General features: G+C 38.6%; 1 protein-coding gene across 1 annotated transcript in view; it reads left to right on the top strand.

Annotated features, from left to right (window-relative positions):
* LOC107668998 (receptor-type tyrosine-protein phosphatase delta-like) overlaps positions 1 to 18624 on the top strand; it is a 360739-nt gene that overhangs the window by 286966 nt on the left and 55149 nt on the right. Inside the window, 4 exon segments of the mRNA XM_016461088.1 lie at positions 14105 to 14293; positions 15163 to 15171; positions 15728 to 15745; positions 17946 to 18056. Of these exon segments, the coding sequence (XP_016316574.1) occupies positions 14105 to 14293; positions 15163 to 15171; positions 15728 to 15745; positions 17946 to 18056 (327 nt within the window).

The raw sequence follows: 18624 nt of genomic DNA, 5'->3' as shown, positions 1-18624 counted from the left end.
AATCTGTCCTCTGCACTTCAATAACTGTCTGGTTCAGCTCAGCTACCAAATCTGACCTCAGAAGACTACAGAGGGTAGTCCGGACTGCTGAGCGAATCATTGGTACAACCCTCCCTTCTCTCCAAGAACTGTACTTATCCAGAGTGAGCAAAAGGGCTGGCAAAATCACTCTGGACCCCTCACATCCAGCACACTCCCTCTTTGAACTGTTGCCATCTGGTCGACGCTACAGAGCACTGAGCACCAGAACGACCAGACACAGGAACAGTTTCTTCCCTCAGGCCATCCATCTCATGAACACTTAACAATAACTGTGGAACACACACTATTTATTCACTCATACACTTATTTATCTAACACTCATACTCAGTCTACATCTCAAATTTGCACATAATATACAGTACCTGTACATACAAAAACTGTCTATTGTAATATACCTGCACATACAACTGTCAATTTATATATTTTTATTCCTTATTTACTTGTTCTATTTTTTATTATCTGTGTTTTTTGTTCTGTCACTGTCATTCTGTTACACTGTGGAAGCTTCTGTCACGAAAACAAATTCCTCGTATGTGTAAACATACCTGGCAATAAAGCTCATTCTGATTCTGATTCTGATTAATGTGAATGCAATGTTTTGTCATGATTGTATTTTTTTTTTTTAATCGAGGAATCACAATTTTAATGTTTGTTTGTTTTAGCAAACATTACATTTAGTTGGTGACGCGCTTTACGAATGAGTGTAATCTAGAACATATCGCTAGTGCTAATGCACTTGTGCTGAAAAATGCAAGGTTACGAGACGCCAGCTGAACTACTTCAACTTCAGTGCCGCGTTTATAGAATGACGTTTCATGTGTGAGACACTGCAAAAGACGCGAGCGGAATACTTGATTCTGATTGGTCAGTCGCGATATCCCTCGATAACAACCGGTAAAAGCTGATAACACAGGTTAATCTGGGTAAATACAGAGTTCTGGCATGAAACTCTGATGGTGCAGTCTGATAGGTCTAACTCAATCTGACGTAATGTCATCATTATCACATGGCACAGCTGATTGTTTCTCTCCTGTATTGGTAGCCAATGAGCTCGCTACTCAGCATTCAAATATATGACTAGAGCTTGCCGTAGCAGTGCAGCTTGCTTCAGAAACCCTCCACCTTCCCCAGCTCCACCTGTATAGATCTGCTACAAGGTGATTCATGTATGCTATATGGGGGTCATTTCATGTTTGTTATATTTGCAGCAGCAATATTCTTACATGCTCACAGCAGCATGTTGTGGATGTATTAGCAGTAGCAAGTCTCGGTACTAACTGGATGTACATTATCCCTTACTCAATGATAGATGCTACTGTTGTTATACCATCAGTCATTTGGAGTTTGAATCTTCTCGATTATTCTTGATTGTTGAGTTTACTTCAGAAATGGAATGTTTTGGCTGAGAAATATTTAGCAATTTTCTTATTTTATATTATTTATGCACATATAGGGTGTGTTTAAGACAATATTTGCCTTCATATTTCATAGATCTTTTTCTGCAGAGTCGTTAGTTTTACATCATGCGTGCTGCAATTGGAAGAGAACCTTCTTTAACCAGATGGTTTATAAAGAGAATGCTACCCCTTATGAAAATTAACCATGTTTTTACTATAGTAAAAGTGTAGTAACCATGTTTTTTTTGTTACCTGCCTGTAACTTTCTAGTGATCCTGAAGACCTTGATGAGCTGGTTCAGATGTGTTTGATTAAGATTGGAGCTTAACCCTGAACTACAGTGTTATTTGCAGTAAAACCATGGTTAATTTTCGTAAGGGACTTATATTTTTAGTTAAATGTTAAACAATTGAAATCAAAATCTTGGATTGGTCAAACATTCTGAAAAAAAAAATGGAGATTTTATTTTCTGCCCTAGTTGTAGTTAAGAGCGTCTACCAGCAGAGGCTAATGGGATCACGCTAACCAGACAAACCCGAGGCCGTGGGGTGACTAGACAGATAACTGTGACACAGAGCTCATTTAATCTGAAACACGTCACCTGTTACCTGTGTTTAACAATGAGCTGCATAAGTGCAGCCGCACACACACACACACACACTCACACTCAGTGTGATTTAATGAGCGATGGGGAGCCGCTGAGGTGTGAAGGAGGTTTCGCAAAATAAACCCACAAATGACAAATGGGTTTAGTCAGCAGAACATCCAACGATCTGCAGCCCTTAAATGAAATTAATTATAAAAGCTCAGAGGAAATGAAAGCTCGAGCGACGTCTGTCTGCAGCCAGAGGACGCAGAGAAAGACGTGCTTCTGTTGTCTTTTGTCTCGCGTTGAATCGGGGAATCTCTCGCGCCGTCAGCCGTAAATTGACGTGTCCGTGCTCAAAACCCACTTCAGTCAAATCAGCTTTGTGTTCATGGAGAATTACTGGGAAAGCCTCTTCTGGAGAAGGAAAGGAATTGTGTGGAACAGAAAGGAGATTACGCTGGACTGATCTCCTGCAGGATGGCAGATTGTTCCCTCTGTGTTTGACGTGCGTCTGATGTCTGATATATTGACATATATTCACTTACATTATAATGTGTGCTACGAGGAACAGTCAATGATCTGTTATTGGATGTTGTTATCGAGGAATCTTTCATATGAAACTGTAGGATATGGGTTTCTGAAAATTATTTTATAGAAACAGTGTTCATATTGTTTGGTCAAACTAAAACTAATAAAAATGACATTTAAAACATGCTTACATTTTTTTTTTTTAAAGTTTGAAGTTCAAGTACTAAGATTACTAAAACTAAAATAAAATAAAGCTAATTAATATTAACAAATATATATATATATATATATATATATATATATAAATCAAAACTGTTTCAAAGGTGATGTGCTTCCCAAGCGAGAGGCTGGAGTGATGTTGATGGTGAGAAACAGAGTTTATCTGCTTTGAGTTGAGAGCACATGTTGATGAGCTGATGTGTGTTCCTCTCAGAGAGCGCTTCATTTACAAGGTAGGATACTCTTTTAATATAACAAAGAGTGAAAAATTTAAGGGGGTCTGAATACTTTCCGTACCCACTGTATATAAAGCTAATTCAAAGTATAAATATTACAATAGTATAATATTAACTAAAATGAAAACTAAAACTATGAAAATAAAAACTATATTACAGTAGTATAATATTTTATATACATTAAACTAAAATGAAAACAAACTAAAAATAAAAGCTAGTTCAAAATATTAATATCGAAATTGTAAAATATGCTGTGTGTATTACTAAAGTAAACTAAACTAGCTAAACTAAAATTTTGTAACAAATATTACAAAAACATACTAAAATAATTACTTTAAAAACTAATAAAAATGACAAAAGCACATAAAATTACTAAAGCAAATTAAAATTAAAATGATAACTGAAACTATAAAAATAAAAGCAAATTCAAAATATAAACATTACAATATTTTACATATTTTGAACTTAAAATTAAAATTAAAACTGAAACTATAAAAGCTAATTCAATATGTAAACATTCACTTTAAAAAAGTATATTTAAATATAGAAAATTCCTGTTTTAATTACTGTTAAATGTTATAATTCCCAGGTTTTCACGTTTTTGTAAATGTCACACACACACACACACACACACACACACACACACACACACACACACACACACACACACACCTGGCGCAGGATGAAAGTGTTGCTCGTCCTCCTCCACACACACACCCACACACACTTACAGATGCGTGTCACGCTCCCGACACACACACATCAACCTCTCAGCCAGCGCGAGTGGGCAGAGCCACGCTGCCGACTTCCTGCCGTTATTACCCACAATTCTCCTGGATGTGACGCCACAGGGCAGGCGTGCAGAAACGCAGTGGGTTTCTGTCTTTAAAGCTGAAGCGTGACATTTCTGGGATGTTAAAACCCTTCCTCATCTCCCAGTATAATGTAAGCCGTCTGTCTAGTGAGGAACATTGATTCGGTGTTTCATCAGACGGGAAGCACATGTGTGGTATTTCAGGAGCAGATCCGCTACAGCTGCTGCAGCAAGTGCGCATTCTGATCCCGCTGCAGGTCAAAGGTCGTCTCATTCATCTCAGGAATGCAGCGAGCCAGAGATAACATGGCGTGAGATTCCAAGACAGAGATGTCAGGAATTCACTCTCTCACGGGAATCAGTGCTGAACGGTCACATTAACCCTCTACAGCCTGATGCTTAAAGAAGAGTCGGGAAAATATCACGTTTTGAACAGTTTATTGAACCTTTAGATAAACTATCTGATATATCTAGTTGATCCATCAGGCTTTTACGGCTCATATAGTCTGAAAATAAAAAATAAAAATCAGCTCAATTTTATTCAGAGACACAAACTGAGCAAAAATATGCAATTTGGTGCAGATGCTGATATTTAGATGATGAAATTCTGGTGTTTGAAATGTAAATCAATGAGATCTTCATAACAGTACAGCAGATACTTCCATAGAATTATATAAATATCAGTCGTCGCTCTATATCTCCATTAATATGTCTCAGTAAAATGAGATTGAAATGATCCAAACATATAATGCAGTGATTGAGAGATGAAGAAATAAAGGCTCCTCAGAAGATGTGAGATGTTCTGGAAGCTTGTGAAGGTCATTCCTCCGCTGAGGAACAGTGAAAGTAAAGCTTCTGGAAACAAACGCTCCTCAAAAGATCCTGAGGATCAGATTTGAGACTCTAAAACATGATTGATGGAGAATCAAGTAAAGCCGAGTCTGGAAATATTACTGCAGTTATTCTGACGTTTACTTGATAAAATTCAGTCAAAAAAAGACGTGAAGCTCAAGCTGAAGCTGGATGTTTGTACAGTTAGACTAAAAGACCTCTGACTTGATAAAGAAAACTCTAAACTATCAATCAGATGACCGAGGGCATGTAGTAGATTGTGTGTGACAGGTTTAACAGGTTTAATCATGTTGATCATTTCATCTTTCAAATATAATGCAGTAGCTTTATAGGGTTAATGATGTTGCTTTTGATGCATGTGTTTCTGAGCACTCAGGTCTCTCCGCTGTCATTCAGAGCTGATGAGCAAGCGATCGATAGACTTTATCAGTTCGGCGGTCCAGACGATCAATAAGTTCAAGTTCAAGTTCAAGTCTGCTTTATTGTGGGGCTTGTAGTCCGTAATGGTCTGTATCCCCTGCCACAGGCTCCGAGTGTCTCTGCTGTCGCTGAAACGATGGGCTATAAGCGTTTACACTCAAGGGCTTCCACACAATCAGAGAGTCCATGCGGAGCACTTCCGCAGACACATCTACTGTATCGACAACCAAGAGCATCTGTGGAGGACTGGCGCTGTAGGAACACGCTCGATGATTAAAAAAACAAAAACAAAAACAAAAAAAAACACGTGGACATTCATGTTTCATATCATAACTACAGTAGAGAGAATCGAATGGATGAATGGTTTACCACAGCGGTTTGTGACTGCTGGCAGGTCTGTTCTGGAAAAACAGTAAAACGCAGCAGACCACATCATCCAGTTATGATAGCAAAACAATTATTTTTATTTATTTATTTATTAAATAGGTGAAGATGCTTTCCATATATTTTGCTGCTGGTGTGTGTCCTAACTTTAAAAAATAAAATAAAATACCCAGACAACATTATATACTATGTATCAGCACTTATTTTATTTTATAACCAATTTATTAGAATGTGAATCCAGTTTATATTTAAAATGAGGTAAAACTTTCTATACATAAATAAAGTACACTTTAGCATGCTTTAAAAAATATATATTATGTAAATAATATACTATAAAAGAATATACTTAAGTTGTCCTGTCTATTGAGAAGAGTAGAGGGCCAAGCACCGAACCCTGAGGTACCTCAGTGTTTACAAACCCATAAGACTTTCATTCATCTTTGCAACAGAAATATCATTAAATATGACAAACAAATACTGTATTATCAATGGTTAAATGTAAATAAAAGCTTGAAGTATTTATGTTTTTCATAAAGAGACCATGTCTTTTCAGAAGACTTTCATATCTCAATATAAATATATAAGTCTTATGGGTTTGAAACGACATGAAGGATAGTAAATTATGGCAATTTTCATTTCTGAGTGAACTACCCTCTTAATATGACCTTACTGTGGGAATGTCAGATATGAATTGAGAGCTTTCTGCATAAATCTGACATCTTTTTTTTTTTTCATACTGAGATCCTGTAACATCCAGGCAAATGTGCAGCAGTGTTCTCCATGTCCAGACAAAGATGCTGGTGAACATCTGCGCTGGTTTCCCACGAGCGGCGCTCTCATTGCCGGAGGTCGGCATTCCTGAACAGGTCACATTTCTGACTTACGAGAGACATGATTGATGGAAACACTGCAGCTTTTTGCCTCCATCACGGTAAAAGCGCTTGCAAGATTATACGGCAGCTGGAATGCACTGATAAACGCGCCGGTGGCCGGATTAGCCACCTGTCATTTACCACGCGGCCAAATGTAAAAGATAACCTTTATTACCATAGAACAAGTGTCACATGAAGAAGAGGAAAATAACAGCAAACGGAGAGGAGCCGAATGCGGCTGCGTCAGAGGAAGTGTTAATGGAGAGCTCTTACATTCGCTGGTGTGATTCTGTTCGAGACGGAACAAAAGCGTAATTAACAGGCCAAGCTGGACCATGCCAAAGAAAACAAGCAAATACATCAGGGGGAGTAAATGAGAGTGGAGAGCCGGAGAGGAGGTGGAAATGCAAACGCACACACAATCTACTGACTTGAGTTTTAAGAGTTTTATTTCTGACAGCTATCAGACGTCTTGTCTCTTCTGTCGCTGTGCTGAATACTTAAACAAATGTTTCTCTATAATGTGCACTAAACTATAATTGACTGTCGACCCAGTTCTTTAGCACCTTTGAGGAAGATCCAAATAATTTATCCTACAAAACATGATTTTCATGTTTAGTATTTTTGTCTTGTTCCATAGCAAATATCTAAACATTCTTAAATCAAGATCAACATAATGTGTTAAGATATAAATGTGTGTTTTCTGAAAGAAGAAAGAAGAAGAAAAAAAAATTATATATATATATATATTACAGTACTGCAATTTGTTAATAAATATTAAAACAATAATATTTTATTTTTAAATCAGAGAAAGTGTCCATTGTTATTTTAGTATTATTTATATACTATTATTTATTAATATTTTGAATGAACTTTTAATTTTATATTTTGATTTAATGATGTTGTTGCCTAATTTACGGTCTAATTCAAATAAACATAATATTTCCAAACAAATATAGTTCCTCTATTCCTGAAAATGAAGTGGTTTCTGATTCTGAGCTCTGCATTCAATTTGATCCTTTTGTTATGGTTGTGACTCACTGTTCCAGAGCACAAAGCGCTCTCTGTATTAATTAACACGTGGGGCTAATTACACACACACATCAGAAACAGAAGAACAGCAGTAGAGTTTCCTCGTGACGAACCTTCTGTCTCTCAAATCCCGGATCAATACAGCACGTCTCTGGGGTTCAGCAGGAGTGCCGCAATCCAGAACGAATCCAGTAACATTGACTGCCGTCACAGTCCAGCAGAGAAAACGCTCCTCTGCCCTTTTGTGGCTGAAAAAAAAAAAACAGCACAAACTTATATTGAGCGAAGTGAAGCAAACACAAGCCCACCCTAACCCGTTTTGGCCTGCCGCTTGGCACAAAAGCGCCAAAGGAAGCGGAAAATACGGCTGGGATGGCAGTCATACTTGAAGGGTTTCCTGCTATTTGTCTCTGTTGGTAATCTGTGCTTTTGCGGCGGGAGGGATGATCACAGCACAATGCTTCTTTACACCAGCTGACCTGTGACAGCGGCTCTAACGAGATTGCACTCGCTCAAAACGTCCAACAAATATATCTTATTATGGCCCGCGGGGATTTTCCACAGCGAATAACCTCATCCAGGCAAAAACATCTGCCGACGACACTAAAGGAATGAGAGCGAGGCAAAGCTGCATCTAATACACGCATCAGTCGCTCTGTGACTCTGATCGATTCCCAACACAAAGCCATTAACTGGCCCCAGCTCTGTGTGTTTTTGAGCTCCGTGAATAACGCCGCGGCCGGCAGAAAGAACACCAGTATCTCGCTCACAGAGTTTCTCACAGATAAGCGAAAGAATCAATTACGCCGGCTGCCTTTTAATTTCCAGCTGCAGCGAATCTGCCTCCTCTGGCTTCACTCATTGTCAGTTAAACAAACCCTGCTAACTTCAGCAGGTAAACAGTAACTAATCACGTCAGAGCGTTAGCCCGGTCCGCAGAGACTCAATTACCTGCATTTAATTAGTGCGTCCTCCGCTGTAGCCTGCTGCCATTAGACCAGCGCATTAGGAAGCGTTTGCGGCTAACGAGAGAGAAGCACTGCCGTTTTAGGAAGGATGGCTACAGTAATGCGATGGAAATGTACAGAGGGCTTTTTGTTGATGTTGTTTTTGTTCATTGAAAAAAATGAAGATAAACATTTAAAAACAAATAAAAAATAAATAAAATAAAACAAATTTATGTTGAAGTACTACAATTATTAAAAGTGAACAAATTTATCTAATTATATAAATTATATAAATAATACAATTAAAAGTGAAATAAATACATTAAAGCTATATAGAAATACAGCTATATAACTGTATACAGCTATATAACCCCAAAAACTAATAATAATAAAAATGACAAAAAATCTTAAGATTACTAAACCATCAGTTAAACTAAAACTAAAAAAATGAAAACTGAAAATATAGAAATAAAACCCAAATGAATATAAAAATATGAATAAAATTGGACAACAAATGCACAAAATGTCAAAAGCAGGTAATGGGATTGAACTAAAATTAATTCTACTAAATACTTTACAACACACTTAAGACACAATTAAAAATGCATTATCACATTTTAATTTAAAAGAGTTAAATATGTATGAATGCGTGAAATGAAGGGCAGTCTAACACCTTCTAAAGTCACATGGTGCCGTTTCCCCCGTCAGCAGTGTATTAGGCAGAACATCCATCGGTTGCTCGGTGACCTGAGCGTCATTAATGTGTGTAAATGGTCACTGGGGGTATTTCTTTATTTCTGGCGGCTATCTTCACAGGACGACTGTGCCATTATTCTGCATCAGGTGACGTGAGGAAGGGAGATATACTGTACTCTAGTGTATAATGAGAGTTCAGGTGAGCGCTTGGGATCCTTTTTGCCCTTGATGTTAAAGAAGGTAAATGCGATTGTGGGAAAAATTATCTCACGTGCTTCTAACTTTTAATTTAATGTTTTAATTCCCTCTCGTATCATTGCTTTTGCCTTCGAAACACCACAATTCCTCTTGCCCTCACCTTCTGGATCGACCTGCACTGCTGTTTTCCCCTTCGCTCTCCTGGCTGTGATTTAATCTTCCTGCAGCAGAAAAAAGAGGCAAACACCGCTCAATTAATTTATGCTTTAAAATGTTTTCGTCAATAACCTTTCTCCTAGAAAAGCTTACAATCATGTGGAGAGCACAAATTAAATAACAATTAACGGCGGTTATTTCCTCGCCTCTGCCGTGGCGTTTTTCAACAGTTAATCAGAGAACTCGCAGAGTGAAGTACCGTTTAATTCGTGAGGTGATTTATAAATGTAATACTGATTACAGGTGCATCTCAATAAACATACTTTCCAGAAGGCCAACAATTCACTAAAAATTTTTTTTTTTTTTTTATTGGTCTTATGAAGTATTCTAATTTGTTGAGATAGTGAATTGGTGTTTTTTTTAAATGTGAGCCAAAATCATCACAATTAAAAGAACCAAAGACTTAAACTACTTCAGTCTGTGTGCATTGAATTCATTTAATACACGAGTTTCACAATTTGAGTTGAATTACTGAAATAAATGAACTTTTCCACGACATTCTAATTTATTGAGATGCACCTGTAGGTGTGTGTGTGTGTGTGTGTGTGCTTCTTGGTGAAAACCGAACAATTACTGACTTGTATTTTTTTTTTTTAAATACACCACTGATTTTTGTTAAATGCTTTTGGTTGCTGTTTAGATACCAATATCAGGATGAAATTGAACAGGAATCCTGATCAACACTGTCAGTTAACAGTTCAAGTCTATTTGCTGAATTTATTTCATGTTTTCAGTAGAGATACTGCTTTTGTAAACAGCATATGTGTTGCTTAAAGGGGTGGTTGCCTTTTTTTGGTAGTCCTTAAATAGCGTTTACTTTAAAAGAAAATATCTCCCTTTGAATTGAACTTTGAGCTTCGTGACTTTGCAGACATTGTTTATGCTCTAACAGCAACATTACACACTAACTAAACTTTAAAAAGTGAAATCATAATCAACCACCCCTTTAAATCACTTACTTTGTGTCAAAATGTGGATTTTGCAATGAGAAACTCATAAACAGTAAAACAGTTGGGATTAGTTTGAGATGGTTTTAAGTATATAACTGCCCCAAACGAATCCCAAACATGTTACTGAATGAGTTTCTTTCATTGCAGAATCCCAGTGAATGGATTATCAGTCCTATAGATTATGTGGAAAGGATGACAATACTAATTATTTTAATTATTAGATGTACAGTAGACGATATAGCATTTAAAAGGCATTCAAATACATCTGATATGTTTAAAACTAGCTACCCTTCATGCCACATTAATGTTCTATTAGATCATAGTTTATCTAACAAATCTAATGCATCCCACTTCAGAAAACAATGTTGGATCTGTGTCTTTAATGCTTTAAAAGAAAGGGACACCAAAGTGTAGTGTATTCATGGAAAGTGCTGCTAAAACAATGCCAGACTCCAGAAATCCATATTTAATTATGCAGCGGAGCTAAAGAAAGTCTTTTGCTGTTAGTTTGAGAAATATGAATAGAAAATATCCCAGGGAAAAACCTCCCTCATGCCCGGAGAGGACCAAGGACGAATGTATTTGGCTGAACTTGTCGAGTTTTAATAGAAGGAGAATTTGAGGTTCTGTATTGTGCAGCGGAGACCAAAGACAATTCCTCTCAGGAGAGAAAATGTATAGTCTCACAGGCATATTTTGATTTCCAACAATACATATAGCCTGAAAGGCATTGATTTTCAAGCAGCATGGATTGTCACATTTGATAATTATTAGCAGCATTGCCTCTGTTCCTCTAAGATTGACTGCAGGCATTTGGCTTTATGGCAGGTGAAATTTGGCTCGTTTTAAAGAGCATGATTCACACGTCGACCTTGGCATTGCTTTAAAGACTTACGCACACCCAGAGCCAATACGCAATTAGCATTGTGCTGAGCTTTGGATAAGTGTCTTGTACGTTATTTGTTGACCTTTCCATAAACCTTGCCGATAAATTAGCAGAGTCGAGTGAGCGTGAGTCTGGTCATTTCTGCATTGACACATTCTGCACTGAACACGGGACAGCTGAATCTTAACAGTAAGCCAGTGTTCACATTAAATAATTTAGTACATTCATTCATTTTAAGAATGAGGAAAAACCCAAGCCATTTATCATAAAGGAGCCATAGCTATTAGTTGTCCTGAAAGAGCGAATTTCAAAAGTAACCCAGAAATGGAAATGTCTGAAATGTAGTCTGAGATAAGATGTGTCATATGTGTATAGCAGTCATAGCAAAGGTTGTGCTCCTTTATAATTGTTGTAGCATACATTGAGAAGAGTAGTGGGCCTAGTACTGAACCCTGCAGCACTCCAGTGCTTAGCCGATCCCACCCTTCCTGGAAACCTTTAAACTTTCAGATAATGAGTAGGCATTGTGCATGGGATTTAAATGGGTGACATACATAATATACAGACATACAGAAATGAGGTAAATTGCTAAACTTTATTGTGAAGGCAGCTGAACTAACAACAAGATGTGGTGCACCACAACAGATAAAACCTGCTATCAGCTAATATGACACAATGTTGGGGTCAGACACAAGTATTGGTTAGACATCAGAATGATCCCTCAGCAGCTTTCTGTAGCTTTTGTTGTAACTTTATACCTGCATGTTTAGGAAAACAGACTGACATGTAACTTTAGCTGCAAAGTACCTCCTAACAGACGATGACTACACACCACAGAAGAGCTCAAATTAGATGCTCATCCACTGCGTTATGTAGCTCACAGTCTGTGAAAGTCACGAGAGGATTTAGAGTAGAATGTTTGCAGAAAGACATTTGTGTTATTGCCCAAGGGATGATTACTGGAAGTGTTTTAAATGAATAACATGGGAAACATCAGGCAATTCTGGACATCACAGAGCAGCTGTGCTGCTTTATGCTTTTTTTCAAATGGATGAATCATGAAACCTGCCAAGAACATGTCTTGGTCATATTTCCCCCTCAAAACTGTATTTTGCATAAATATTTTATTTTTATTTTGTGTATGTGTGTGTGTGCGTGTGACATTATTTTCATTACAGTTAACCATCCTCTTCTACTGAGATCATTTCCTTTTACTGAGGTGTTAAATTATGAATTAAACCTTGAGATGTATGAATTTCGAAACGCAGACCTTGGCAATTGGTTGGCATAAATTAAGGACATCTTCAAATCTTTGCTGATTCGCAGCACTCTGAACGAATGTTATAATGATTTCCGAGACAATGAGGAGCGTTTCAAGCTCTTTATGAGCTGCAGGAAATCCACCATTACAGCAGATGCCTCCCTCTGAGGCGCTGAAGTGTCGTAATCACTCCTTAGTCACTATTTAGACAGGGATATTATTCTGTTGTCTATCATTCATTCATTCAAATCCTTCACTGTTTTCTGGAAACAAGAGAAAATGTCCCGTGAACTGTCAACATTCAAGCATTCACTGTACAGTAATACGGCAGCTACACCATAGAGGCCCATTTGCACTATTATAAAGTAAATCTACAGCAAATCATTGCATTTATAATCCATTTTTACAAAATGTTTCCAAAAACATGGTGAAATGCAGTGTAGGCAGTGGTAGTAGTGAAAGAGAGGCGGTATATCTGTGTAAGCAGTATTTTGGTGTTTTTGTGTACCTGAGCTGAGGTTCATAGAAAGTGAATCCCAGGAGATGTCTGTGGTTCAGTGGTAATTACTGTGTGTTTGTGTGCATGTGTGTTGGTAATGATCCCTAGAGGCTTGTTGACTTTGTGTTTGTTTTAGATTGCTTGTATTTGCTGGAGGTTCACAGAAACACACGCATACACACACACACACAAGGTGGTTAACCTTCAGAAAATGTTGGTCAAACTTGAGTTCCAAAAAGACATCAGACCGCTAGGTATTTATTTATTTATCTTTTAGCTACATTTTGTGCTGAAGATGTGGATATTGAAATTGAAAATCACCAATGACCACAGATATAACTGAAAGAACATTTCTAAAATAATTATTTTGGACACAATTCTTCATAATGCAAAAATATTGGTAATCCTCACCTTGCTCTCATAGTTTTGATTAGAATACATTACATCTGGGTTCAGCGGTCGTCTATATGTCTAGGTGTGAATGAGCCTCTAGTCATGGTCTGCTGAGAGTAATTGAATACTTTTACACTTCTTTTTAGTTTTCTTTTGATGTTTGAGGGATGAAGAGAATGTCACCTAATTACATTTTCCAAATGATTATTGAAAATAAATTATCGTTGCTATAAAAGTATATAGTTTATTAATTTGTTTTCTTTTCACAAATTGCCGTTGTGGAGATAATTCAACAATTCAAGAGAGATATATGGTTTATATATAGCTACAAACCAGAGCAGCTTAATTTAGAATACACATTTGTAAGCCTTGTACTTGCAAACCCATTCTGCCATGATTTACTGACTAGACATTTGCTCTGTTTAATGTGGATGTTTATTGAAAAATGACGAGGTCACACACAAATAATTCAACTGTATGTAGAAGTTGGATGGGTAAAGGTTTATTGCCTCGCTCTAGTTCTGTCTGTTTAATATTGATGTTATTTGAAGGCTTACTTACTGTGTGTGTCTTTCCTCACCCTGAGTTCCTCATGCAGGTTCCCGCAGCAGCTTCGGTGAAAGTGTGTGTGTGTGTGTGTGTGTGTAACAGTGCTGGTGTTCCTGTGTTTCAGAGGATCAGCTGCCCCCAGGTTTCCCCACCATAGATATGGGCCCCCAGCTCAAGGTGGTGGAGCGCACCCGTACTGCCACCATGCTCTGTGCTGCTAGCGGTAACCCCGACCCAGACATTTCCTGGTTCAAAGACTTCCTCCCGGTCAACACCAGTAACAACAACGGCCGCATCAAACAGCTCCGATCAGGTAATTTCCCTCCGTAACGCTAGAAGAAAAGCAATGACAAGAGCCGCTATTGTCCTTCTTTCCGTTTGAGTTTCTGTTCTTTCTCATGGAGCCTTTTCTTTGGATTTCTGTAGGAAACGGCATCTACGTCGTCTGCGTCCCTTCTGTGTGTGATGTGTCTTGTGTTCCTGTCTGTTTAATTTATTACCCATGATTCACTGCTATGACTGCATTTTTGGCCAGCTTAAATTGGGCTTTGTTTTGTTTCCATTTTAACACTTAGTTGCAAAAAGCAGCCGAACCATGCATAATAAATAAGTGTCGTTCTCCATGTCCTTATTTTCCTTCCTCCAATGCGCAATGAGTAAGATCTGGCTTCATTCAGAGCTCTCGAAAGAATCATCAAAGTTGTTTTGTTTGTTGCTCTCATATCATGACGCAGCACACGACCTGGCGAACCTCGATTATGCCCAAAAACTAGCAAAAAAAAGACAAAAAAGAGCGTCCTTTTGTGTGTGTGTGTTTGTGTGACCCTCGTGTGTTTGCGCATCCAACTGACTAAATTCAGGGCTGAACACGTTGGTGATTCTTTGCATCGGGCGGTCTCTCTTTAAGTAGCGCAAAACCCCCGTTCCGTTTCGCAAAACACGTAAGCTGACCTTGTCGCTCGAGTTGCTCCGATGTGTTTTCCAGCCCTCGATGCTACGACATGTCTTCCCAGAGTCCTCCGCTCTGCCCTTGTCCTTTTTTCTGCCGTTGTCTGATTTCTCTCTTGATTTTCATCCTGTACAATAGAGTGTCAGATTTAAGTGTGTCAACCAGAGCAAACGTAAGGAATATAATCATATTTTCTATGCTGTCTTTCTTCTCTCTGTTTTGTAAATCTCCAGAGTCCTTTGGTAAGTTTGTAGATCTGAACACACATGCCTCCCACTAATGTCTCCACTATGTTTCTCAAACTACTGTTAAAATGCATGGCATGCATTTTACTAACGGTGTCAATAGGCCAGCAGAACACACTGACTAGCTGACTAGCAGTAAAGCACACGCTCAGGGCCACACTGGCAGGACCGACACTGACACTCTCACTCCATCTGTGTCTCTAAAGCTCACAGCTCAAAGACTCTCCACTGTTTCCCAGTCAATCAGTCCTCAGCTCCCCTCTCCCGCTAGATCACGGCCACTGCCACAGGTCTCAGAACGGCCCCTTGTGCTTCATCCACTGTGCCAGTTGCTCTTTGACCTCCTAAAGTGACCAATGCTCAATCCTGTGCTTTTCTCCACTAGAGCCAATGGCTGTCTTTTCTGAATCTCTCTTTCCTGTTGTAGCCTAATACAGTCTGTAAGAAAGCAAAGCAAAGCTAATTTGATTCTTCTTCCAAAGCGGCCAGCCTCTCTTCTCGCACTAACGACTCTTCTTTCTTAATCTTATTTGCATTCATATAATCCACCCAGGTGGTACGCCAATAAGAGGTAAGAGTGCTCAACTCAAGTTCACAGAATGAACAACTGACTTCATTCTTCCTGTCCCTCATGTGTCTGCATCCATCGAACGCCCCGGCATCTTCCCATCATCCCTCCTACATCCCGTTCTGTTCCATATCTCGCCATTTTTGCCTCGGCGCTTTTCAGTTCTTTGGTTTGGTTTTGGTTTCAGTTCGAGAAAGCCTCTCGTATTTTTGGTTGTTTTTTCTTCCGTCGATATGCTTACTGCAGCCCAAAGAAGCATATCCTATACATGTTTTTTTTTTGTTTTGTTTTTCTCTCTCTTTCTCTCTCTCTTCTGCTTCATTGTTTTTGTTATTATTTTTCTTATCTTTTGGCCATAGCAGATCATGTGTCCCTTTTTTCGTCCAACTAAAACAGCCAAACATTTTTCCCCCCTTAGCTGTGTTCTTGCTCAGCCTCACATGAGCCCAGATGTCGGAGACACGCCGAAGACCTCTCTGCCACGATTTTTCCCCAAAAAGCATCTTTCTGTCTTTACAAACTTTTTTTTTCACTATTCGTCCTCCATTTGCTTTCCTCTACCTGTACCCTTCTCAAAAGGAGCTAAAAAAGCCCAAACAACCACTTTTTTGATAAAGTTTCTGCGGTGCTTTTTTCTTTCCACCACCTATTTTTTCCTTCTTGCTTTTCTTGGGTTGAAGGCTGTTTTCCTTTTTGACGTTTTTATTTTTTCCATTCTTCAGGGTTGGGGAAAAGCTAACAGTGGGTCTGGCAGACGAAACCGAGGTGGCCGTTTTGTGTCATTTTTTTTTGTGTTTTTGTTTTTTGGTCAAGCTCCTCAGGAGGCGGTGCTTCGGTGCATTGCAAGAAACCTTTTTCCCTGGGTCATGTGACACCACACTGCTGATCCCATTGGTGGATTTTTATGGGTGTCATTTGTAGCACAAAGCTATGGCAGTGATTGGTTGCTTTCTTGTCGGCGCAAGCCGTTTTGAATTTTGACCTCTAATACAATTGCATTTTATTTTTCAGCTAAGGGTTGTCAAAAGGTTGTAAGTTGTGCCGACACACATTTCTTGTTCTTTGGAAAGATTTGCATGTGCTGGAGGTTTATGTACTGGTAACGATAATTCTCCCAACAGATTTTTTAACTTCTTCCATTTTTACGATTCAAGCAGCCTACTTTTTTTTTTTTCCTAAAAATGCTGCGCTTTTTCTGACTTCCACCATCTGAAGTCCTTGGCCATTTTATTGCGCGATCAATTTGAATTGAATTTAACATCAAATTTTATTAGCCAAATTTTTTTTTTTAATTGTCCTCCCCCTTTTATGCTGCTTTTGTATACTGTAAACCTTTTTTTATTTGAGTCATATGCTGCTGTATTGCAGTTTTCACTCATTCCCATAATGAACAGTCCTGTGAGATGTGTAATAATATTGCAGGGCTACCCCATCACCTTTTGTAGACCTCTCAATTAATAATCGATCAGTATTATTATTGATTATTATGACAACTGTTTTTCTAAACAGTAAAGCTCAAACTATTTTGAACCACCCGTACGATTAAGTGCCTTTAGAAACCCTGCAACATGTATCCTGTACTGTATGTTTTCCTCTCCATTGATGTGGTTGTAAAATGTCAGAGATAATTGATGCTGCAAAGTCTCTTTTCTTTTGGTTTCTTTCTGTGTGCGCTCTCGAATGTCTACTGCAGTGCTCGTCACGCTCTTCTCTAGGCCGGCACCTAGATAGTCAGCATGGCGAGATACGAGCTCGCAACACACTTCGATTTAAGCACCTCGAAATGACTCCATTCCTGACAAAATCATAATATGCATCGCGGATCCACCGTGAAATCCATCTTTAGTGCCAAAATTGCTTTCCCATATTGCATCGGGCCTAGAGAATGAAACACTGCATTAGACATTTTAAGGGGAAACATTTCTACCCCCAGCTTCCAGGAGCTTAGCTTGCATAAACTGGTTAAGTCTGTACCGAGCTGTCCAATGCGAGGCATGCCTGCAGATGTCGCCTCTCAGGGTTAAGCGTCAGTATAGCGGCAGGCCTTTAGCCCGAGCCATTTTGTGGCAGAGACCTAAACAGAGGAAATAACGCCATTTATAGAGAGAAATAGGCCTAGCGTGTGATTTGGTGAAAGTTGTTTAATGGCTCGTGTTATTAATGTAATTATCTTTTTCTGCTGGTGTTCTCTCCCACTGTGTAGGAGCGCTGCAAATCGAACAAAGCGAGGAATCGGACCAAGGGAAGTACGAATGTGTCGCGACCAACAACGATGGCACACGCTATTCCGCACCTGCCAACCTGTATGTCAGAGGTAGGAACAACTCACGGTGGTAGACGAAGCCAACAAAAGAACATATAAAAACTCAGACGCACACACATTTTAAACAAATCGAGCCCAGTTTTGTCGCTGGGGTCCCTCTGGTTACGTGAGCATTTTGTAAGTGCGACATTTGCTGCAGCCTTGATTTTCTGCCTGTCTGGTGTTGAATTGTAATTTAACCTTTATTGACTTGAATGCTTGTTGTGTGTGTAATACGACTGACTCTTAAGATAACAGGAATGATGGATTGAGCTTAACCTCTCTACTCTCTACAGCAAATGTCTGAGCGCTCTGTTTTTCATCTCTCTTTACTCGCAAATATGGAATAAATCTATCTGAATTTATTTTAGAGCAAAATAAAAAAAATATATATATATTTTTTAACTTAACATAAATTGTGGTCAGTTTTTACAGTATAATCTTATTTTGTATTCAGTGGGATCTTTAGTCTGAAATGTAGTGTAAAAGCCTATGATGTAATATACAGTGTTGGGGGTAATATATTACAAGTAACGCGAGTTACGTAATCAGATTACTTTTTTCAAGTAACTAGTAAAGT

The sequence above is a fragment of the Sinocyclocheilus anshuiensis genome, unplaced genomic scaffold (genome assembly GCF_001515605.1).
Source record: "Sinocyclocheilus anshuiensis isolate Anshui unplaced genomic scaffold, SAMN03320099.WGS_v1.1 scaffold2353, whole genome shotgun sequence".
NCBI lineage: Eukaryota > Metazoa > Chordata > Actinopteri > Cypriniformes > Cyprinidae > Sinocyclocheilus > Sinocyclocheilus anshuiensis.
Note: the sequence above shows the minus strand (reverse complement) of the source record. Positions and strands in the feature narration are given on the sequence as shown.